This window comes from Erpetoichthys calabaricus, chromosome 1 (genome assembly GCF_900747795.2).
Source record: "Erpetoichthys calabaricus chromosome 1, fErpCal1.3, whole genome shotgun sequence".
In the NCBI taxonomy this organism is placed as follows: domain Eukaryota; kingdom Metazoa; phylum Chordata; class Cladistia; order Polypteriformes; family Polypteridae; genus Erpetoichthys; species Erpetoichthys calabaricus.
The window spans coordinates 173,620,641-173,642,863 of record NC_041394.2 but is presented as its reverse complement, the minus strand read 5'-3'; the positions used below and the strand labels follow the sequence as shown (position 1 = coordinate 173,642,863).

The following is a 22,223-nucleotide window of genomic DNA, read 5'->3' as shown; positions in this document are numbered from 1 at the left end:
TATTGTTTTTTGTATCAGTATGCTGCTGCTGGAGTATGTGAATTTCCCCTTGGGATTAATAAAGTATCTATCTATCTATCTATCTACTTCCTCACCGTGATCCTCAAGGCTACTCATTCGTAAGAACAAATAAGTCAGCATGCATATTTACCCACTCCACTCACTGGAAGAGGCAATCCGATGAGTCTCTCACTTGTATGCTCCTATATGTCACTATATTCTCTCTCCGTCATTGTTGTGTGTGCGTTAATTGGAATTGCATAACCATTGATTACGGCAAAATTTGTTACCTAATTGGAGTTTTCAGTTTTGACGGATTATTGTATTGTCATCAATACTGAACACGTATGCAAAATGTGAAGAAATTTCGCTTTGTCAGAAGTGGGTTTAAAAATCAGTTGCAAGATTTAACCCAGACAAACAGACAGGAGTCGTCAAGTTAAATAAAATCGTTTAATAAAAAAGGTAAATTGCATAGAAATGTGTGTACACCAGGTTTTATAAATCAGAATTTTTTTTTGGTGTATTCATTTTCCTTCTTTTTGCGTGCCATACATCTATTTTCATGCTCAAAATCAGTTTTATAAATGAAGCTAAAGGAGTGAATGAGAGAGTATGTTTGTTAAAGTGTATGGTGACTGCATATGTCTGTTCTTTTCCCGGTTTTCTGTGGTGGCGATCTGTGCCACCACCACCTGATCAAAGTACCGTGATGTCCCTACATTGATGGATTAAAGACCAGAAGTCCACGTGACCGTCATCATTAAGTCCTTCCATGAGAACCCTGAATACCATGAGGACTGATTGAGGTCATTTATGTTAGGTAGAATGCCTAGAGGGGGCTGGGCGGTCTCATGGCCTGGAACCACTGCAGATTTTATTTTTCTCCAGCCGTCTGGAGTTTTTGTTTTATCTGTCTCTCCTGGAAATCGGACCTTACTTTTATTCTATGTTAATTAGTGTTTTCTTATTTTAATTCTTATTGTCTTTTTTTTCCCTCTTTCTTCATCATGTAAAGCACTTTGAGCTACATTATTTGTATGAAAATGTGCTATATAAATAAATGATGTTGTTGTTGTTGTTAGGTGGAGGTCTATGTTATGGCATGGTAAAGCCCAAATAATATTTGCACCTGGTCAGATCTATTTAATGACCCCTGCCCTAGAAGCTGAAGAGAGCACAATTGGCTGCACAAAAAGCAACACAATGACTAACCTGATTCCAGTAGGTGTTGCTGGTTCATTTGGAAACATTTCCTTGAGAAGGTCTGGTTTCAGCTTCTCACTAGCATCATGACGCTCCTTTTCCTACATGAAAAGATGAAGTTTACAGACTAACTGCTTTTGTAGTCCACAGCATTAAAGGCTCATGCATTCAAAAGAGAGTACAAGTCAAGTATCATAGGATGGTGTCTAGGGATGCCCCGATCAACTGGCCGATACTGATCACCGATTTTGTGTACTGGATCAGCTGATTCACAATACAGATGCAGATTTTTACACCAAGCTCCTGCATAACCAGACGAATAGTACTACAACTATGGTATTTTTATAATTAAACAATAGACTATTGGTGTTAACAGTTCAAATTTTATTAAAGTACAATTATGTAGGCTTATTGTTCGGTGACCATAAATACTAAAAGTAGGTATTTTTAGGAAATTTTAACTAATGTATTAAAATATTTATCCATAATACTTATGGCATAAAAGAAAATTAAAATCTCAATTACAAGCAATCGTATTGTTTAATTTCTTCTGTAATTTACCTATCTGAAAGAAACCTTAATTAAAAAAGTAGTTTTCATCATTTCTCTAACTCATATAGGGTTTGGTAAGAATTACAAATTTAATAATTTCAAACAGTATGTTTTAATTAAAGAACAAAATACGTTCTGAATTAAAGTAGCTTTTCTTGCCATTTGTCTAATTGCGCAGGACTTTTCCAGTCCCTTTTTCCCCCATTTTATTGCTCCAATTTCTTTAACATAAAGACTAATATTCCATTTATCTCTTGCTCTCATGCCTTGACTTGCTTCGGAGCTAGAAATGAAGTCACACCTAAGTCAACAGTGTTCCAGTCAGACATTTGGAAAATCAATATGGAGACGTCCAGAAAGACTTTTGCTGTACTTGCTATATCAGAATAAATAGCAGTTGACAGCAATGCTTTACATGGCCATTGTATCCAAACCCCGGGGCAACATATCTAAAGATGGACAGTACTGTGTGTACAACTGATGTAATGAGACATACATAGGCAGAAGTGCTAATAAACCATATGATACATAGTTCTATCTACATGGCCATTTTGGATTAATGCCATGATCAGAGGTCAAACTCTGATTTGACAGATTAGCCCAGAGTTTGAGTTCGAAATCTGACTTAAGGGGGCATTCAGTTGAAAATTCCAACTTTCCACTTCAAATTGAATGCAGCATTGTTTACACTACAGTTAGTGTGCAGCAGCAAAACAATCTCTCATATAAAAGAGCACTATAATTTACTGTAAAGTGTAGAAAAGCAGGGGCTTAAAAAAAGATTTTTTTGTGATTGGCTAAGTGATCGGAGCACCCCTATTTGGTGACAAATAAAACAAAAAACATGCCAAATAAGTTTTATTGTGAAATGTGCTACATAAAACGCAAAACGCACACATACATCAACATACTCCCCCATGCAGAGTGCAAATGCAGGCCTCGACCTGTGTTCCTCTAGAGCAGGGGTGGGCAATGTCGGTCCTGGAGAGCTGCAGTATGTGCAGGTTTTTGTTCCAACCCAGTTCCTTAACGAGAACTCAATTATTGCTGATGAAGCACATATTGCTTAAGTGACATTTTGATGCTTCATTTTAGTGGTCTCACTTGTTAAGGTTCTCCAACCTTAACTGTTTATTTTAATCTTAAATGGCTGCATTCAGTGTTTTAATTGCTCCTTATTAGCAATAAGATGTAAAAGACAAAGCAGCCAGCAATTCTCCAGCTAGCTTTTTTCCAATTACATATGTGTGTGTTCATCATGCACGGTTTGATTTAATAAAACACTTAATAGAAAAATGTGACAGACTGAAAATGATCTGTTTTAGGCTTCAAATCATTTGGATGATATCCTTGGAAAGGAAAAAAATGTACGATATAAAAGCCTTACATTGCACAGACTAACAAGCCATAAAATTAAATAAGGTCTGAGATTGGCAATGATTGGTTTCTAATTAAGCAATTGGGTTGGAATGAAAACCTGTAGCCACTGCGGCTCACCAGGACTGACATTGCCTACCCCTGCTCTAGAGGAGAAAGCAAACCTTTCCCTGTGATTCCTTTACAGGCAAATACTCATCTCCAAACACAAAACAGAAAGCTAACCCCGTCCTGAGCTCTGACAGGACTGAGGAATCCAGAGATCTTTTGGGGTCTTGTTTTTCGCTTAGGAATGTCTGGCTCATGAGTTACAGGGTCCTGTGGATACAAAGTCGTGTACCATGAGAGAGTTCTTAAACTTCAAAAGGTGTCAGATGCAGATGGGACCACATTATCCTGTTAAAGGTCAGGTAGGTTGGACTATTTCAAGTAAAAGTTTGAAATAGTGCCCTAAACAGATGCTTAGTTGACACGGTCAGAAAGATAATGCTGTTCTTTTCTATAAAGTCTGTCGCCCTGTATACAGCAATAAACATGGTTATGCTTGCAGTATTTGCAGTTTCTTTCCTACCAGTGAGCAACTGGCACAGACTTGGCATGACCAAGAAGGTGATCCAGACTGGAGAATTTGTATTACTTTATTAGTTTTTACCTTTTACTACATGTCAATAATTAGCTACAATTTATTTCAAGGTACTGTACATACAAAGGATTACAGATTGTGTCATCTTTTGTAAATTCAAATCCTCAATCATCTTCCCACCAATAAGGAGACAGTCCAGGCACGTGAACTACAAAAGATACATAGATTGCAGCTTCAATCAACAGATAATGCAAAGACAATAATAATGGTTGTATACATGACCAAGTGAATACTTTAACTTGCTGCCAGACCACAAAACATTTTTTCATACTTATACAAAGATGCTTAACTCACTTCAGCTTCATATGTACATTACTACTTAAGAAGTGTGTGTCGAGTTAAACCCTCATTTACACAAATGCACATTTTTGGTGAACTCATAGTAAAATGAGCAATGTCTCTGAAATTTGGTGCAACTCACAAACTAAAAGTGTATCTGTTTACGCCTGGGGATTCTTTGTACACTGACATCTATGTGAACAATTTCAATTTCCTCATAACAGAATAGCTAATTAAAATGACCAAGAAGCAAGCACTGTCATAAATAGAGTTAGCATGCTTGTTTAGTGTGAGCATTGAAGAGGCAGACTAGCAAGGCATTCATTTCAAACAAAAGTTATCACTCATGCACCCAGTGGGTTACCCAAATAGTCACCTCAAGCACAGCTGTGTTGAGCAGGAGTGTAGCCTCAGGGGCTGATAACTTCTTATGACTGCCTTCGATTGTCTGTGACTGGAAACAAACAAAATTGACTTGCAAAGCTGACACAAAGCACAAGTAGGAGATATGCTTAAAACAACAGATCATTTCTCAACAAAGAAAAAACAAGAAGTTGCACTTAGCCCTTACCTACACTTAGGGCCCCCCCCAACCAAATCCTGCCACGTCCTTCTCCTAAATATAACATACTCTCGTTCCTGCCTGCTGATATTTCATTAATCAAGAAAATGTTGATACACTTACTTTGTTTCGTTGTTGTAGTGGCCTGGAAGTTTCAAGCTTAGTTTCACTGGGTTGAGGACTTGCAAGAGTTTCTACGGATGGTAGCAAAATGTCGCTCGTGGGCTCCTTAGCAATCTCATGTACTCTGCTAACTACTTGTGGTTCTGGGGTCTCCTGCATGGAAAGAAAAATTATAAAAATAAAGTTAGGAAGACCCAAAACAGGTGTTCAGCAACTAAATTCACCTAGAGAAACAGTGAAAGTAAAAGATGTATAATTCCTTCCTCCCTCCAACTACAGGCTGGTATTCATTGTGCTGTAGGACAGGAAGAAAGTTGATTTAGGTGTCTTTTGGCTAGAGGTATATCTAGCGGCATACAGCTGGGTCAACACTGCTCAAACACATACGAGGGATTAAGCATCACAGCTTTACAATCCTAGCCTGTAGCAATTCCTAGATGAGCAGGTCAGCTGAAGATAATTGGGCATACAGGGAGCAGAGAAATTGCCTTATTGGTTCGAGCAGTATTTACTTGTACTGCAGCCTGATGCTTCATGGAGGCTTGCAAGGATCTGTTGCCACCACCATTGACTGCCTCTCCTTCGCTGGGCATTGTCTCGGTTGTAGAGAGCTCTGAGAAGTCCTGGGATTGGAGGAAAACAACATTAAACCAAGGAAGTCAAATAAATGTTTGTGCACATGCAAATAGCTCAGGGTGAACAAGTGATAAATTGCACTGAAAGCCCACATCACATATGTAGCAGACGTCATGTTTTATTTTGCTGTGCTAAATATGTCTGAGAATGGGCCTCTCTTAAGCCAGGGTCTCCAACAAAGTTCCACGAGAGACACAGTGACAAATTTTCTTCCAAAAAAATCTTTATTTTCTGTTGAAATTAAATTCTGCTTTTGCACTTTGGTTTGTTCAACAATGTCTAACAAAGATATGCATCCACTGAGCCCATAAAAAGGCTTAAATCTAATTAACAGTGCTCATTTTAAATCTTACTAACGTGGAAAAGAACAGACATAAGAACATACCAGGGCTTCATTTTCTGTGGCATTTCAAAATATTTTTTAAATGTGGACTGAAGGATGCAACAAGCAAAATCCAGTGGTCCAGAAAACTGGTGACATTTACACCAGAATTACTTGAAACAGAAAACTATAGTTTTAAATATTCTGTAGATATGGTACAGAAGCTACAAAACTCGAACTACCAAAAATCATTTATATATAAGCATTTAATAGTTGCTCTGTAAGACTGTCTAGAATTGAAAAGTTCAACTATGCTCCCTGAAGAAGAGTGTCAGAGGCCTCTGGACTTCGCATTAAAATCACCAACTTCCTCTACCTTTTAAATATCTCTGCCCAGAAAGGAGGAAAGTAAGTGTCAGCTTAATAACGCACCATTAATTGTGGAAGAGTATAGAGTCTGTGCCCATATTAACACCCTTGTGGCTGAATAAAGCATTATCAGGTCAAGCTAGAGGTGATAGTGGGAGAGAGAGAAATAGGTTGACCGATAAAAACTGAAGTCAAAGAGGGCTGTCATGAATATACTGAATTGATACTGCCATTTCTGTAGACTGTTTAATATTAGAAAGCATGAAGATAGGTTCTCCTTAAAGGATGCACCTTCTCCCCACTTCCATGATATTTTGCAGGGGATCTGCATGATTAAACTTCAGAGGAAAAGGTCTCCACCCAATGCCCTTCTCATTTACAGATATAGAGGCTGATTATGTGCACAAGTTAATCCTTCAGTAAAAAATTCATGCCAGCAAGACAAAGACACCCAAGACAAGAGTTGAGGCAAACAAAAACATCCCAAAAGCCCAAATGCTCCCACTCATGCAGCATTACAATATTATCATCACTGCTGGGTACAGCTTGGTCCTGGGGTAGTCGACGACCTGGCCTCTTCCTTATCAACGTCTCTTCTGTGGATTCATCTGATATAATCTGAACATAGAGCATGGCAGCTGCCGATTACAAAGTAATGTAGCAATTTGAAGAACAAGAAGAGTTAACCAACACCTCTTAAAGGAGAAATGCAGAAGCAATTTAAAAAACACAAATGCAGCAAATATTGAATTAAAATGTACATTAATTCTGAACGAATTAAACATTCTTAAAATATTGAAAATTTCAAACAAAAAAATTCTGCAAGAATTGTTGTTTTGCAACTCATTTTCAAATCACACTGAAATCTATTATGTTGACTAGCAAAATGTACAATTTGCTCAACTCGTGTGCTTGACATTTAATAATCATTTTAAACTCCCGTTTCCATCTACTTGATTTAAGCCAATGTTCACAAGCACAAGTAAAACTGAAGAATTTGAAACTTTTTCATATGCAGACCCAGTATGTGATTAACTTGAGCTGATTGGTAAGAAACCAAAGTATGAAGAATGTCCCCAGTTTTTACACTAGAAATCACACTCTGATATCTTTAAAGCATTTGAATATATTCGACGAGAGAAGTATATTAAGTGGGCGGCAAGATGGCGCAGTGGTAGCACTGATGCCTCGCAGTTAGGAGACCCAGGTTCGCTTCCTGGGTCCTCCCTGCGTGGAGTCTGCATGTTCTCCCTGTGTCTGCATGGGAGGAAATTGTTTTCTGTAATGTTTACTTCTTGTGCTTGGGGTCTCTCTCTCTCTCTCTCTCTCTCATGCAACAAAGACAGAAGGGCATTTCGCAGAAAACGTGCCCGAAACTCTTCCTATACAATCACAACGCACGTCGTACACGGGGAAATTTTTTTTCAGGATTTTCTTTGTAAAAAAAATTAGGGTGCGCGTCTTACATGAGGACGCATAGTACACAAGTAAATACAGTATTAAGTGTTGTTATTGAAAGCAGGTCTGCAGAGTCAGGAGCAATTAATTGCTTACTGGAGCTAGAGTCAGTAAATAAATGTACCAACTCCAACTAAATGTAAATTGTAATGTGTTAAAATTTCCAATTTAACATATACCAATTCAAATTAACAATTTTTTCCTCTAATCCTTTGATAAAAATAACTTACTTTGTAATTTTTTGTCTTTTGTTTTACATTATTAAAGAATTTACATTGAGTAATTACAAATAAGCCACACTGGCATTGCTACAGCCTTTAAATCCAAACTTTCATCGGTCAGAGATGCTAAAAAGAAGCGTGAGGTTTCATGTTGGCGGTGATAAATGCGTTGTATTTTGTATGTTGTGTGCTTTGAGTCAAGATGTTAAATATATTACCATGCAAAAGTTCAAAGTCACCCAGAATTTTTCATGTTTTGACAGTAATTCATACCCTTTTTATCAAGGTGCCATTAAATTGATTTAAAATACAGGGAAGTGCAAGTAAATGGGAAATTTAATTGATTTTCAATGCACGAATAAACACATTACAAAAATATATTTAATTATGAAATGTATTGTACAGGATATGCAATTAATGATGGTAATCAATACTCATTTTATTTTTTGATGAAAACATCATGAAGGTGTTGTCCATTTCTCTGTACGCATTCTGACAGCCGGTTACGCCGAGCAATGCAGAATTTCCACATGTCAAGAGGAATGCTAGCGATTTCCTCTTCAATTCTTTTCAGTTCAGAAATGGTTGCAGGACGTGTGCAGTACACTTGGCTTTTAAGATGTCCCCTCAGGGGGGGAAATCACAAACAGCGAGATCTGGGGCTCTTGGAGGCCATAAAACATTACTGTTGCGTGAAATGATGCGCCTTCCAAACACTCACTGAATAGCTGCCATCGATTGACGGGCAGTATGTGAAGTGGCTCCACCTGGGGACTTCTGAACTGAAGGCTGAACCAGTTTCTTCGAAATTACACACTCATGTTGTAATCACATGAGCAGACAGGACACGATCATGACATCCTAACTGGTAATGTCACACTATCACCATTCTTGTAAAAGGCTTTCACAGCAAATGCTCGTTGCGCACCTCTCCACTGCTCCTTTATAACTAATGGCAAGGGGTTCTAAACGAGGTCACATTGGTACCAAACAACTGCTAACGCTCCAGGGTTGCCAACACCTAGTTCCAAAATTTCCCGTTTCCCTGCGCCACCCTGCATTATTGCCAAGGCATTATAAGTGTGTATGTCTATTACTGCTTAAAATGGCTAATTTTTATTTATTTATTTACTTTAATTCCCTCAACTGAAGGAATTTCCGCTGAAAATGGGGCTTTGCAGCCATATGTGAGTAGTAAAGTAATATTCAATATATTTTCGCAAGTTCCATTTACCATTATTTTCACCAAAAAATTTTATCTGGAGGAATTTCAGAGAAAAAACATAATGGTGCAGAATGGGTGATAACTATAAAATGCTGGTCCTATAAAAAGTGGTCCTATACAGAACCCCCTGGAGGTCCACGAAGTGCACCCGGTCGGTACGCTGCTGCCCCAGTCCCTCCCTGATGTTCTGGCAGAATGGACTGGTGGCTTGTGTTTGGCTGTCGAAAAATGGAGACACTATCTGGAGGGGGTTGAATTTGAAGTGTACACAGACCATCACGCTCTGACCTGGGTATTTAATCACACGAAGACCTCCTCCCGTCTAACGAGGTGGGTATTACGCCTCCAGAACTTTACTTTCAAGGTGTTCTATCGGAAGGGCTGTGGCAATATCGTGCCCGATGCTCTGTCCAGGGTGTCAGAGCCACCGGGGATTGTGTGTTTGGCAGAGGCAAAGAAGATTGTCATCCTTCTGCCAAGAAGCCTTGAAGACCTGGCTCAAACACAAGCCACCAGTCCATTCTGCCAGAACATCAGGGAGGGACTGGGGCAGCAGCGTACCGACCGGGTACACTTCGTGGACCTCCAGGGGGTTCTGTATAGGACCACTCCATCCTCCCTTGGGGGTCTGCAACACCAACTAGTGGTACCGGAAGAGCTCATCCCCGACTTTGAGTTACTATCATGACAGTCCTTTAGGTGGTCACCTTGGAAGGACAAAAACTTTATTGAAGATCCTGGGGGTTGCGTGGTGGCCGTCTGTCCGGAAAGACGTTTGCCACCACATGAAGAAGTGCTTAACCTGCCAGCAGCTCAAAAATCCACCTGGTAAACCGGCAGGATTTTTACAATCGACAATCGCTGATGGACCGGGGGAGACTTTGGGAGTCAACCTGATGGGGCCATTTCCTGTTACCAGCTCGAGGAAAACCGTCCTGATGGTGGTGAATGATTATTTTTCGAAGTGGGTGGAGCTGTTTGCATTAACAGACGTGAAAACCAACAAGATATGCTCCACCCTGAAGAACGAAATCTTCACCCGCTGGGGGGTGCCGAAGAACATCGTCTCAGACCGGGGTCCGCAGTTCACGAGCTCTGTATTGGATGAACTTTATGCAGCCTGGGGAGTGAAGAAAAAACTGACAACAGCTTACCATCCCCAGGCCAATATGACAGAGCGAGTGAACCGGACCCTGAAGAACATGATCGCCTCCTATGTGGGTGAACGCCATCAGGATTGGGATAAATGGCTCCCCGAGCTCCGGTTTGCCCTGAACACCGCTGTGCATGAAGCCACAGGTGAGACGCCTGCTTTGGTTGCGCTGGGCAGACAGCTAAAGGGCCCGCTTGACCGACTCCTTCCCAGAGCCCCTAGTCCAGAAACCACCAGCTACAGTAACTTATTTAAACTAGAGGAATTACGGCGGAGAATCCAACAGAGGTTGGTGAGTTCGACATCCAGACATGCCAAGTTGTACAATGCCCGGCGTAAGGAAGCGCACTTTCAGTTGGGTCTGGATTAGAGCTCACCATCTCTCGGATGCCAGCAAAAGGTTCTCCGCCAAGCTAGCGCCTAACTGGTTAGGTCCAGCCAAAATAATTTCTGAAACGGGTCCAGTCAATTTCCAGATCCAAAGGGGTACCGGCACTGACTCCAAGCTAGACACAATCCATGTGGCCAATCTCAAGCCGTACTTCGGCCCTCCCTTGTCCAATTTGGGGGGGGGGGGGGGGGGGGGGGGGGAGGGGGGTTTGGGGGAATGTAGCGGGGCTACATAGTTAGTGTTGTTAAATGTTAGTTCTGAGTGCATCTTGTTTCCATTGTCCCGTTTGCTGTTTATGTGTGTGTATCAGGAAATGCCGTATGATGGAAGAAGACCACAGCCCCTAACCTGGAAAACACCTGTTCGCAATTAATCAATTACAGCCGTCACAAGGACTATTTAAGTAATCAGAAAGGAGAGAGAGAAGAGAGGAGAAGGAAGACCATTCGTTTTCAACCACGTATCAACCTACTTGCTGTTTTTCCACATCGCGCCTTTGCACCAGTTTGTTTTTCATTTTGCCGGACTGCTTTCATCCTTCATCTGCTGAGACCCCAGGGTCGATTCACCATCCAGCATACGCCAAGGAATCATGGTGAGGTTGCTCCAATTGCCGGGAAATTCAAACAACGCATTTTACCACTAGTTCAGTCATCCGTACTCAGGACAGTTTTTATAACCGGACTCAAGTTCATAATCATTCAGTATATCATTTATTTTTGTTATTCGTGTTGTGTGTTATATGTTACAGGGGCAAGGGAGGGTTTTGTTGTATTTATATATGGTGGTGTCTCTTTGTTGATGTGGTGGAGGGATATTTATGTTTCTATTTTTGCATTTGTCTTGTGGTTTCATTTAATACATTTAATCAGTTTATTTTTTACATCATCTGCTTTTTGCGAACTTATATTTACACCGTCGATTGTGGGGGAAAAGTGTAATTTGTTAGAGGTACGGCTTGATAGTGAGATTCATCTCAGTAAATTATCCAGGCCACAGGTCTTGGAGGTGTAGCTGCCGGCTGGGTACAGGGTCGGCCATTACAACTGTATAACTGAAGACGTTTGTTGAGAACTTAAGATCAATCCATCATGCAATTCATAAATAATTGGAGAACCTACTTACATACAGTCTAAACCACTTCACGGAACAAACTCCAAACTATTGGGAGACCACTACAGTAATCTATCTATTCATTTAACATAAAATGAAAATTGTTTATAAGCAAACATCCCTTTTGGGGGGTAGGGGGGGGAGGAGTTATACTCCTTAACATGGTGCACTACCTGTAACTGCAAGAACTAGTAATTATTGATATGTACCTCACATCAATATCGAAGGAGTCTGCCCCATTTCTACATGTCACAAATCAATATACTTAAATTTTTATAGATAAATACATACCTATAGTACATACATAGAAAAGGTACAAGACAGACCATGTCTTGATCAAAGTCCCAAGGTCAGCATATCAAACCATAATCATGCAGAGTATAGCGAGGATCACACCAGTGCCATCAAGAGGAGGTGCTCACAGCATTAGTTGTTTATGTTACCTAATACTGTACAGCAGGCATGTGCAACCTTGACAGGACTATGGGCCGGATTAGAAAGTAGAAAGATTACGCGGGCCGGAGTACTTCAGGATATATATGTATTTCTGAAAATCGAAAATGCAAGAAGGCCAAAAAAAAACAAAAAAATATTTATTAATATATTATTTAATAAAAACTCGTTATTAATGCGACGATTGAGATTGCATGGTGGTCACAAGCTTATCAATATTAGGAGATATTGTGGACGTGGAAACTCGCAACGTGTTTTCTAGGTGCTCATCAGTAATTCGCGTCCTGGTTTTGGATTTTACGAAGTTCATCCTTGAAAAAAGTTGCTCGCATTTATAGGTGCTGCCAAATAGAGTCATTCTTTTCTGAGCAAAAGCTGTGAGCTTTGGAAACTTGTCACATGGGAAATAGTTTTTATAAAAGTCAAGTAATTCAATATCATTGAATTTTGATTTCAGGACAAGGTTCTCTTGTAGTTCAATTAATTCCATTTGCAATGAAAGTGGAGCTAGTTCGACATCAACATCAAATGGACAAGAGAAAATTTGCAAGTTTGCTTCTTGATTTTTAAAATCACGGAACCTAGTGTTGAATTCTCCACTCAATGAATTTAATTCATTCGCAAACGATTCACAATCAAAATCTTCGTGGTTCGCAAGTGTGGGAAAATGATAAGTATTGCCTTCCTTTAATTGGCTTTCCCAGAGTCGAAGCTTATTTTGAAATGATTTTATGTGTCCATAAAGCTCATGAATCATTTGTCCCTGAGTTTGTAATTTAGCATTAAGTTCATTTAGATGTGTTGTTAGGTCAACAAGAAATGCAAGATCACACAGCCAGGGTTTGTTTTCTAGCTCAGGAATAGGTTTTCCTTTCATGTCCATGAAAAGAGATACCTCATTTCTCAAATCATAAAAACGTTTCAACATTTTTCCCTTGCTAAGCCAACGCACTTCACAATAAAATGTAAGATCTTCATGATCAGAAAGAACATCAGCCAGAAATTCTTGAAATTGGCGGTGATTTAGCGCCCTGGATTTAATGAAGTTTATACATGCAGTTATTGTGCCCATCACATGTGCAAATTTAACTGATTTTGCACATAAGTTTTGCTGGTGTATAATGCAATGCAATACCGACAAATCTTCGGTACTGATTTTGTTACTTGATAATTCGGTTTTTATTTGGGCAACAACTCCGATGTTTGGTCCAATCATCGATGGAGCTCCATCGGTGGATATTCCGCATAACTTTTCCCACTTTAAATCAAATACAGTAAAAACAGTTTTTACTTCCTGGAAAATGTCTTCACCCCTCCTTGTATTCTTCATTGGTTGGAGAGCAAGCAATTCTTCCGTACAATTGAAGCTAGCATCAACTCCGCGAATAAATATAGCCAATTGAGCGATATCGTTGGAGTCTGTACTCTCATCAAGAGCAATGGAAAATGCTTCAAATTTTGATGCAATATTTTTAATGCTTAATTTTATGTCACTGGCCATTTCGTCGGGTTATTGTCCAACGAGAAAGACTTATCTTTTCCATTTCATGGCTTTTCTCTGGACACAGAACATTCGTGACTGCAGTAAGGCATTCCTTGACAAACTCGCCTTCAGAATATGGTTTTGAGTGCTTCGCAATTTTTTCGCTAACAATAAAACTTGCAGGAACAATATTGTCAGCTACATCAGTATGTTTGCGGAATAACATCTGTTGTGCCGATACACATTTTTTCAAATTTTGTATCTTATCTGTTCTTAGTTTACCTTTGTAACTGTTGTAATTAGCGTGTTTTGTATTGTAGTGTCTTTTTAAATTGTATTCCTTTAAAACTGAAATACTTTCCAAGCATATCAAACAAAGAGGTTTTTCTTTCTGCATTATAAAAAAATAATCGTCAGTCCATTTCTCTTGAAATGTACGACTCTCAGCGTCCACTTTTCTCTTCTTTGTTGAAGCCATCTTAATTAGGGTTTGATCAAAAATTCACAAGTATTTGAAAGTATTGAAATGTAGGCCGATATAGCGTGAAACTCGAAACAACATGCAGATAGGTACAGCACTAGCAAAAACCATGAAAAGACTGCGCTATGCTACACACGACAGCAGAGCAGAGAGATGCAGCAGAGTCAACGACTACGTGACTACGAGCTCTTGCACACTTTAAACGTGCGACAGTTCCGGACGTGCCGTAAAAGAGGGGGAAGCACAATATAAAGTACAGTGGACCCTTGACTTACGAACTCAATTCGTTCGCGAGGGCTGGTTGTAACTCCAGTTGGTTGTAAGTCAAGACTATTTTTCCCATAAGAAATAATGGAAATACCCATAATGCGGTCCGAACCTCCCACTGCAACACTTACTTAACCTTTTCATAATAAAAAAAGGGTTGTATAATGTGCATAATTTACCAAAACACCAATAATTTTTCTAATGTACTAACCAAAAAGTAATAAAAAGTGCCTAGCCTACCAGAAACAACAATTTCATACTATACTCACCATTTAATTTGACATCTTTGGGCTGCAGGAAGGGAGAAGGATGATAATGAAACTGAAGGCTTTTTAAAGGCTTTCTTTAACTTGCGCTCAGGCATTTGCAATCATTTCAATAGCTTCTTTTGCATTAATTTTAATCTCCTCCTGCCTACAAGTTATTCTGACGAGAATTTTTCTCAGCATTTCCTTCCGATGATACAAGGAACTGTTTCTGAACTCTTCTGAGACCCCCCCCCCACTCCCCACTCAATGGGAACGACATGCTGAAGTGCGTGCTGAAGCGCGATTGCCGCGACTGTGGAAGCTTGCTTGTCCATTGCCGGGCAGGGATATCACATGCATATCACCCATCGATATCTTTTCTGTTTGCTTTGGCTGAGAGACTCAGCACAGCTTTAAGCCAGCTGTTGCCCCAGCAACAGATAAACAGTCTTCCATACGGAGTTTGGACTTTGGCATGTCTTCTAGTTGGGGGAGGTCCCAAGAGAGTTTACAAACCTGACATTTTATTGAATGAGTGCCGCATTAATAGGAATGTTTCTGTTTGTTTACAATCGCGCAAGCGGATACACGTGACCGCATTCAGGTCGTAACGCAAGATGTTGGTCGTAAATCAAGTTGTTCGCATGTCAAGCCGGTCGTATATCAAGGGTCGACTGTACTTCAGAAAGCACTGGCCGCATCATACTATCAAAAATAATCCAACAATACCACAAGAACAAACAGGCATCACCAAGAGGGTTAACGGGCCAGATTCAATGATATTTGGAAAAGTCGTCGCGGGCCGTATAAAATCAGTACGCGGGCCGGATTTGGCCCGCGGGCCGTAGGTTGCACATGCCTGCTGTACAGTAAGCTATGAAGAGCTCTTCTTACCTGCTAAATCTCAGTCTACATCATTTCAACAAGTAGCACTTTCAGCAGTGGCCACAGCAGCATATATCGGATCTACTGTCAAAACTGAAGTGTCCACATGGATCATATGCAATCACTTTCTTGAAGGAAGGTGGTCAGGCATTTCTTTGTCATGATTGCTGCACACTCATCATCACCACTATGCACACTTGCTGACTGGAGGGATGAATGGCAGTCTGTCACATTTAGTGGTTACAGTGCATCCGGAAAGTATTCACAGTGCATCACTTTTTCCACATTTAGTTACGTCACAGCCTTATTTCAAAATGGATTAAATTCATTTTTTTCCTCAGAATTCTACACACAACACCCCATAATGACAACGTGAAAAAAGTTTACTTGAGGTTTTTGCAAATTTATTAAAAATAAAAAAACAGAAATCACATGTACATAAGTATTTACAACCTTTGTCGATGCACCTTTGGCAGCAATTATAGCCTCAAGTCTTTTTGAATATGATGCCACAAGCTTGGCACACCTATCCTTGACCAGTTTCGCCCATTCCTCTTTACAGCACCTTTTAGGCTCCATCAGGTTGGATGGGAAGCGTCGGTGCACAGCCATTTTAAGATCTCTCCAGAGATGTTCAATCGAATTCAAGTCTGGGCTCTGGCTGGGCCATTCAAGGACATTCATAGAGTTGTCCTGAAGCCACTCCTTTGATATCTTGGCTGTGTGCTTAGGGTTGTTGTCCTGCTGAAAGATGAACCGTCGCCCCAGTCTGAGGTCAAGAGCGCTCTGGAGCAGGTTTTCATCCAGGATGTCTCTGTACATTGCTGCAGTCATCTTTCCCTTTATCCTGACTAGTCTCCCAGTCCCTGCCGCTGAAAAACTTTTTTCATGTTGTCATTATGGGGTGTTGTGTGTAGAATTCTGAGGAAAAAGAATTAATTTAATCCATTTTGGAATAAGGCTGTAACATAACAAAATGTGGAAAAAGTGATGCGCTGTGAATACTTTCCGGATGCACTGTATACGGTGTGAAGTGCTATTAGCTACAGTGGCTGTTATGTCTGGTGTTTGTGGAGGAGGAGACGTTGACTAGCACTACCTACATCATTTGCACCATTCAGCCAGGCCCAATCCATTTTTTTGTGAAATGGGACAGGTGTTCATCAGCAAGTTATCAGCCCATGTTGCACACAAGTAACTGCACATGCTCAGCTAGAGGCTGTTTGTCAACTCCCCTGGCCAGCCTCCCATTACACCTACACATCTCCTGTATTTTAGAACAGGGAGTTTACACCCGAGTAATGCGAGTATGCTGCAATACATGAAGGTACATATTAAATAAATCATGTTGTATCCCCATGTGTGTTATCATGTACTTAACACAACTTAAGAGGATTCTTCTACCTGAATTTCACTTCTGTGGTATGACCCCAACAGGGTGCTCATTTTTAATTCTCTATTGATGTATATATGCTTACTAGTTTTTAAGCAGTTCTACTGGAGCCTTATAGTTTGGAAAACTTTCTTGTTGCATGACACAAATTCACTTCAGTGAATAAACACAGGACAGGACAGAACAGAGTCCTGTAAACTCATTGCTACAAAATTCCTTCAAAGTTGATGTGTCATTAATATCCTAAAACAGGAAGTCACAGCATAAGCATACTCTAAAAATTTTCTTAAATGAGCGATTGTCGTATACTGTGTCTCATTGTAGGATGCATCTATTGCTTTTTGTCAGAACAACCTGGCTACAAAGTCCACTTTTGACATTTGGAAGAGGTATTTTTTTTAAAATAGGTTATCCTGATGCTATTCTCACATGTGCCCAATTTTCATTTACAGATTAGGATTGTGAGATATGCATTGTCTTCGATAATATCTTAATTGTTGTTTTAATGATGTGCAAGCTGAAATTAGAGTGTTTTTTGCAAAGTGAGTGACAATCAAAAACATACGACAGTGAATGCGTGAGCTGTCAAGGTATGTAACCCACCAGGATAGACTACTACGTACGCACAAAGTGAGCGCATAGGTATGCGCGATCAGTGCACCACAAGGCTAACGTAGCTGCCTAAAAATGTGTGAGCAAACAGAGCCAGGAGATAAAACAGCTTTGCGATCTATGTCGTTAAATTTAATTGCAAGAAGTGGATCATCCTCACTTGCGTGGAGGTGGTTTGGCTTGGAAAAGACTATAATCTGCAAACTATGTCGGGAACTGTTTAATAATAATAATTCATTACATTTATATAGCGCTTTTCTCAGTACTCAAAGCGCTATCCACACAGAGAGGAACCGGGAAGCGAACCCACAATCTTCCACAGTCTCCTTACTGCAAAGCAGCAGCATTTGCCATTAAACACAGTTTGACAACTAACTTTTTTCACCATTTACAAATTCACCACCACCCCGAACATGAATACAGTAATCACTCGCTATATCTCGCTTCGACTTTCGCGGCTTCACTCTATCGCAGATTTTATATGTAAGCATATTTAAATATATATTGCGGATTTTTTGCTGGTTCGCGGATTTCTGCGGAAAATGGGTCTTTTAATTTCTGGTACATGCTTCCTCAGTTGGTTTGCTCAGTTGATTTCATACAAGGGACGCTACTGGCAGATGGCTGAGAAGCTATTCAACCACAGCGCGTATTACCTATTAAATAAAACTCCTCAAATATATTGTGAACACGGGGGCTGTTCGCACCCCTAGAAGATACGGCCGCTCGTCAAAAAACACTGAAAGATTACCTTCACATTGCTCTCTTCCTTGCTGGGCTTAAATGTGGCTGTTTTGTCAAGCGATATGCTTCCTGCATGGTGCTTCGCATACTTAAAAGCTCGAACGGCACGTACTGATTTTTAATTGTTTGTTTTTCTCTGTCTCTCTCTCTCTCACTCTCTCTGACATTCTGTGCTCCTGACGAAGGGGGTGTGAGCAGGGGGGGCTGTTCGCACCACTATACGATACAGACGCTCCTCTAAAAAAATGCTGAAAGACTACCTTTACATTGCTCCCTTCCTAGCAGCTGCATTGTCCGGCGGTGCTTCGCATACTTAAAAGCCCAAACAGCCCTATTGATTTGTTTGCTTTTCTTTCTCTCTCTGACATTCTCTGCTCCTGACGGGCACTCCTTTGAAGAGGAAGAAATGTTTGCATTCTTTTAATTGTGAGACGGAACTGTCATCTCTATCTTGTCATGGAGCACAGTTTAAACTTTTGAAAAAGAAACAAATGTTTGTTTGCAGTGTTTGAATAAAGTTCCTGTCTCTCTACAACCTCCTGTGTTTCTGTGCAAATCTGTGACCCAAGCATGACAATATAAAAATAACCATATAAACATATGGTTTCTACTTCGCGGATTTTCACCTTTCGCGGGAGGGTCTGGAACGCAACCCCCATGATAGAGGAGGGATTACTGTAATACGAAAAGCTTTACAAGTCAGCTGTCCATGACATGACTAAATCACCCAAGGTACAAGCACAGAGACAAACTCGACAAACTTTAGCTGAATCACTCTGCAGAAAACATGCAATATGACAAGAAAAGCAACAGATGGCATGACAGGGCTGCTAGGAGTCAAATAAATTATTAGTCCATTCAGACAGCGGTTAGCATGTGTTGATCAAATGATCAACAGCACTGAAGAAAATATGAAAAAATGAAAACAATGCATATTCAATATCATAATTTTAAGTTTCACATGTTCACAATGATATGAAACCGGAACTGAAGCCACTATTGAAACGAAAATTTAAAAATGTTAACCTTACTAGAGAGTGTTTTGGTTGCTCAGAATCAACTAATAATTCTTCACATTTATATAGCGCTTTTCTCACTACTCAAAGTTCTTCAGTAAGAGGAGAACCACTTCAGTCACCACTAATGTATAGCATATCCACCTGGATGATATAACGGCAGCCATTTTGCACCAGGGCGCTGACCACACATTAGCTGTTAGGTGGTGAAGTGGTGAGAGAGACATTTAGAGGCAAGAGATGATTAGGAGGCCAGAATGACTAGGCCAATGTAGGCAATTTAGCCCGGACATTGGTATACACCCTTTCCTTTTTTTTGTTATAATTAAAATCAAATAACATTCCATACAAATAACTCAAGTTTTACCTGAAAAAAAAAAAAAAAAAAAAAAAAAAGGGTTAGAAACAAATCAACCCCCAACCCCTGAGAAAGAGAGCTAGGCCAGCAGTGTAAAACTTTACGCTAGTGAAAATAAGTAAATGGATAAATTAATAAATAAAGATATATGGAGTAAAAGAGGGGAGAGTACCTGCTTCCTCAATTTAAATATTTATTCTAAAATATATTATTTAGATCCTGCCAGGTTCTGAAAAAGTTTTATACAGATCCTCAAAGTGCGAATTTGATTTTTTCCAGTTTCAAATATTATACATCAGTTACCCACCGACTTAGAACAGGTGAGTTAGGATTCTTCCAGTTGAGCAAGATAAGTCTACATGTCAGTAGTGTAGTAAAGGCAATTACAGTTTGTTTGTCCTTCTCCACTTTAAGCCCATCTGGAAGTACACCAAACACAACTTTTAGTGGATTTGGAGGGATTGTGACACCAAGGCTGTCTACAAGGCATTTAAAGATTTTGGTCCAAAATTATGTTAATTTGTTGCAGGCCCAAAACATGTGGCCCAGTGACGGCAGAACTTGATTGCAGTGTTTGCAGGTTGGATCTTGCCCTGGAAACATTTTGGACAATTTTAAACGAGAGAGATGTGCTCGATATATAATTCCAAGTTGAATAATTCTATGCTTTGCGCATATGGCACTCGAGTGAATTCTCTGCATTGCTACTTTTCATTCCTTTTCTGAGATGTTGAGTGAGAGATCCTTTTCCTACTGTTTGTTTGGATCTTTGAAAGGGAGAGACTATAAAATGGTTTTATATATTATGGAAATGCGTCTGAGTCATCGAGACTGACCAATATTTTTTCCGGCATAGACGTAGGTGGGAGGTGAGGAAACTTTGGGCAGATTCTACTTAACAAAGTTTCAAATTTGAAGGTAGTGAAAGAAATATGTTTGCTGGAAAGTTGAATTTGGAGTGTGATTGTTCGTAGAATGCAAAGACGTCTATGTACAGATCTCTAAGTGTTTTAATCCCAAATGTTTTCCAGGCATTAAAAACTGCACATGTTTGAGAGGGTGGAAAAAGGTGGTTCTCGTGCAGAGGTGCAACAGATAAAAGCTTCTCTATCTTAAAATAGTTCCTACATTGGTTCCATATTCTGAGTGAGTGAAGCACAATTGGGTTGTTAGTATATTGGCGATAACTTGTATTTATAGAGGTGCAAAGCAAGCAATATAAAGAAGTACTGCAGGATTTTATTTCTATTGTGGACCAAGCCTGTGTATGTTAATCTATTTGTGTCCATGTTTTTATAGTTTGTATGTTTGCTGCCCAGGAATAAAGCTGAAGGTTAGGTAGAGCCATGCTACCTTCCACTTTTGTAGGTTCGCCCTTTGGATACATGGGTGTTTTGAATTCCAAATAATTGAGGTTATGGTTGAATCTTAAAAATGATCTATTGATGTATATTGTAATGTTTTGAAATTAAAAGAGAAGCTTAGGAAGGATATTCATCTTAACAATGTTAATTCTTACAGCTAAAGTGAGATGGAGGGTTGACCATCTATGCAAGTCTTGCTTAATTTTTTTCTGTACAGAAGGCAAAATTTTGTTGATAAAGAGCTTTATGTTTACTTGTGATGTTTACCCCTAGGTATTTAAACTGATCTGATAAAAGGGAAGGTGTCCAATCTAATATTGTATGTTTGAGAATTCACTGGGAAGAGCGCACTTATATTCAAACTGATTCTGAGACTAGAAATCTTTTGAAATTCTATTAGTGCTGTCAGGATTGCATGCACAATATTTTGTGTATCTGATATATACAATACCATATCATCTGCATATAGATACACTTTCTGTTCCAGACCTTCTCTGATAATCCCCTTTATCTCATAAGCATTTTGACAATGAATTGCCAATGGCTCAATCACAATTGCAAAAAGCAGTGGTGACACTTGTCTGGCACCATGCTCTAGTTTAAAGTAGTCTGAATTAATGTTGTTAATACAAACTGAAGCTTCTGGATTGGTATAAAGTAGTTTGATTCATGCACAAATGTTCGGGCCAAACACAAATTTCTCCAATGTAGTGAAAAGGTAGTTCCATTCAACCATGTCAAATGCTTCTTCTGCATCCAATGATATTATCTCCGTGGTGTTTGACTTTGTGGGTGAATATATTACATTAAACAGTTGAAGATTGGAAGTGTCTGCCTTTAATAAATCCAGTTTGGTCTTGTGATATTACCGAAGGCAGCACTTTCTCCATTCTTCTAGCGGGGACTTTGGAGAGTATCTTAACATCATTATTCAGAAGTGAAATTGGTCTGTATGATGCACATTGTAAAAAGTCCTTATTTTGTTTAGGAAAGATGTTAATTAATGCTTGACAAAAAGTTTGAGGTAGAATTTTATTTTCTCTAGCTTCTATAAATGTTGCTAAGAGAAGGGCAGCTAGTGGAGTTGAGAATTTCTTATAAAATTCGACAGGATAGTCATCAGGGCCAGCTGCTTTCCCACTCTGCAGTGAGATTCTAGCATCTAATAAGTCTGATCATGCCAGAAGTTTATCCAATTTTTCTGCATTAAGAGTATCTATTTGTGGTATCTGTAATGCATCCAGAAATGCATTAGATTGTGTCTTGTCTTCTTTAAACTCAGTAGAATA

General features: G+C 39.6%; 1 protein-coding gene across 6 annotated transcripts in view; it reads right to left on the bottom strand.

Moving 5' to 3' along the window:
* LOC114653668 (lamina-associated polypeptide 2-like) overlaps positions 1-22,223 on the bottom strand; it is a 119,371-nt gene that overhangs the window by 34,175 nt on the left and 62,973 nt on the right. The window contains exons 5-10 of one of the 6 annotated variants that reach the window (XM_028804156.2): positions 6,589-6,687; positions 5,255-5,365; positions 4,743-4,895; positions 4,434-4,511; positions 3,361-3,453; positions 1,216-1,307 (exon numbers count right to left, since the gene is read on the bottom strand). In XM_028804156.2, coding sequence (XP_028659989.2) covers positions 1,216-1,307; positions 3,361-3,453; positions 4,434-4,511; positions 4,743-4,895; positions 5,255-5,365; positions 6,589-6,687 — 626 coding nt within the window. The remainder of the gene's footprint in view (positions 1-1,215; positions 1,308-3,360; positions 3,454-4,433; positions 4,512-4,742; positions 4,896-5,254; positions 5,366-6,588; positions 6,688-22,223) is intronic. The other 5 variants (XM_051920082.1, XM_051920084.1, XM_051920088.1 and 2 more) reach the window with 5 other exon arrangements.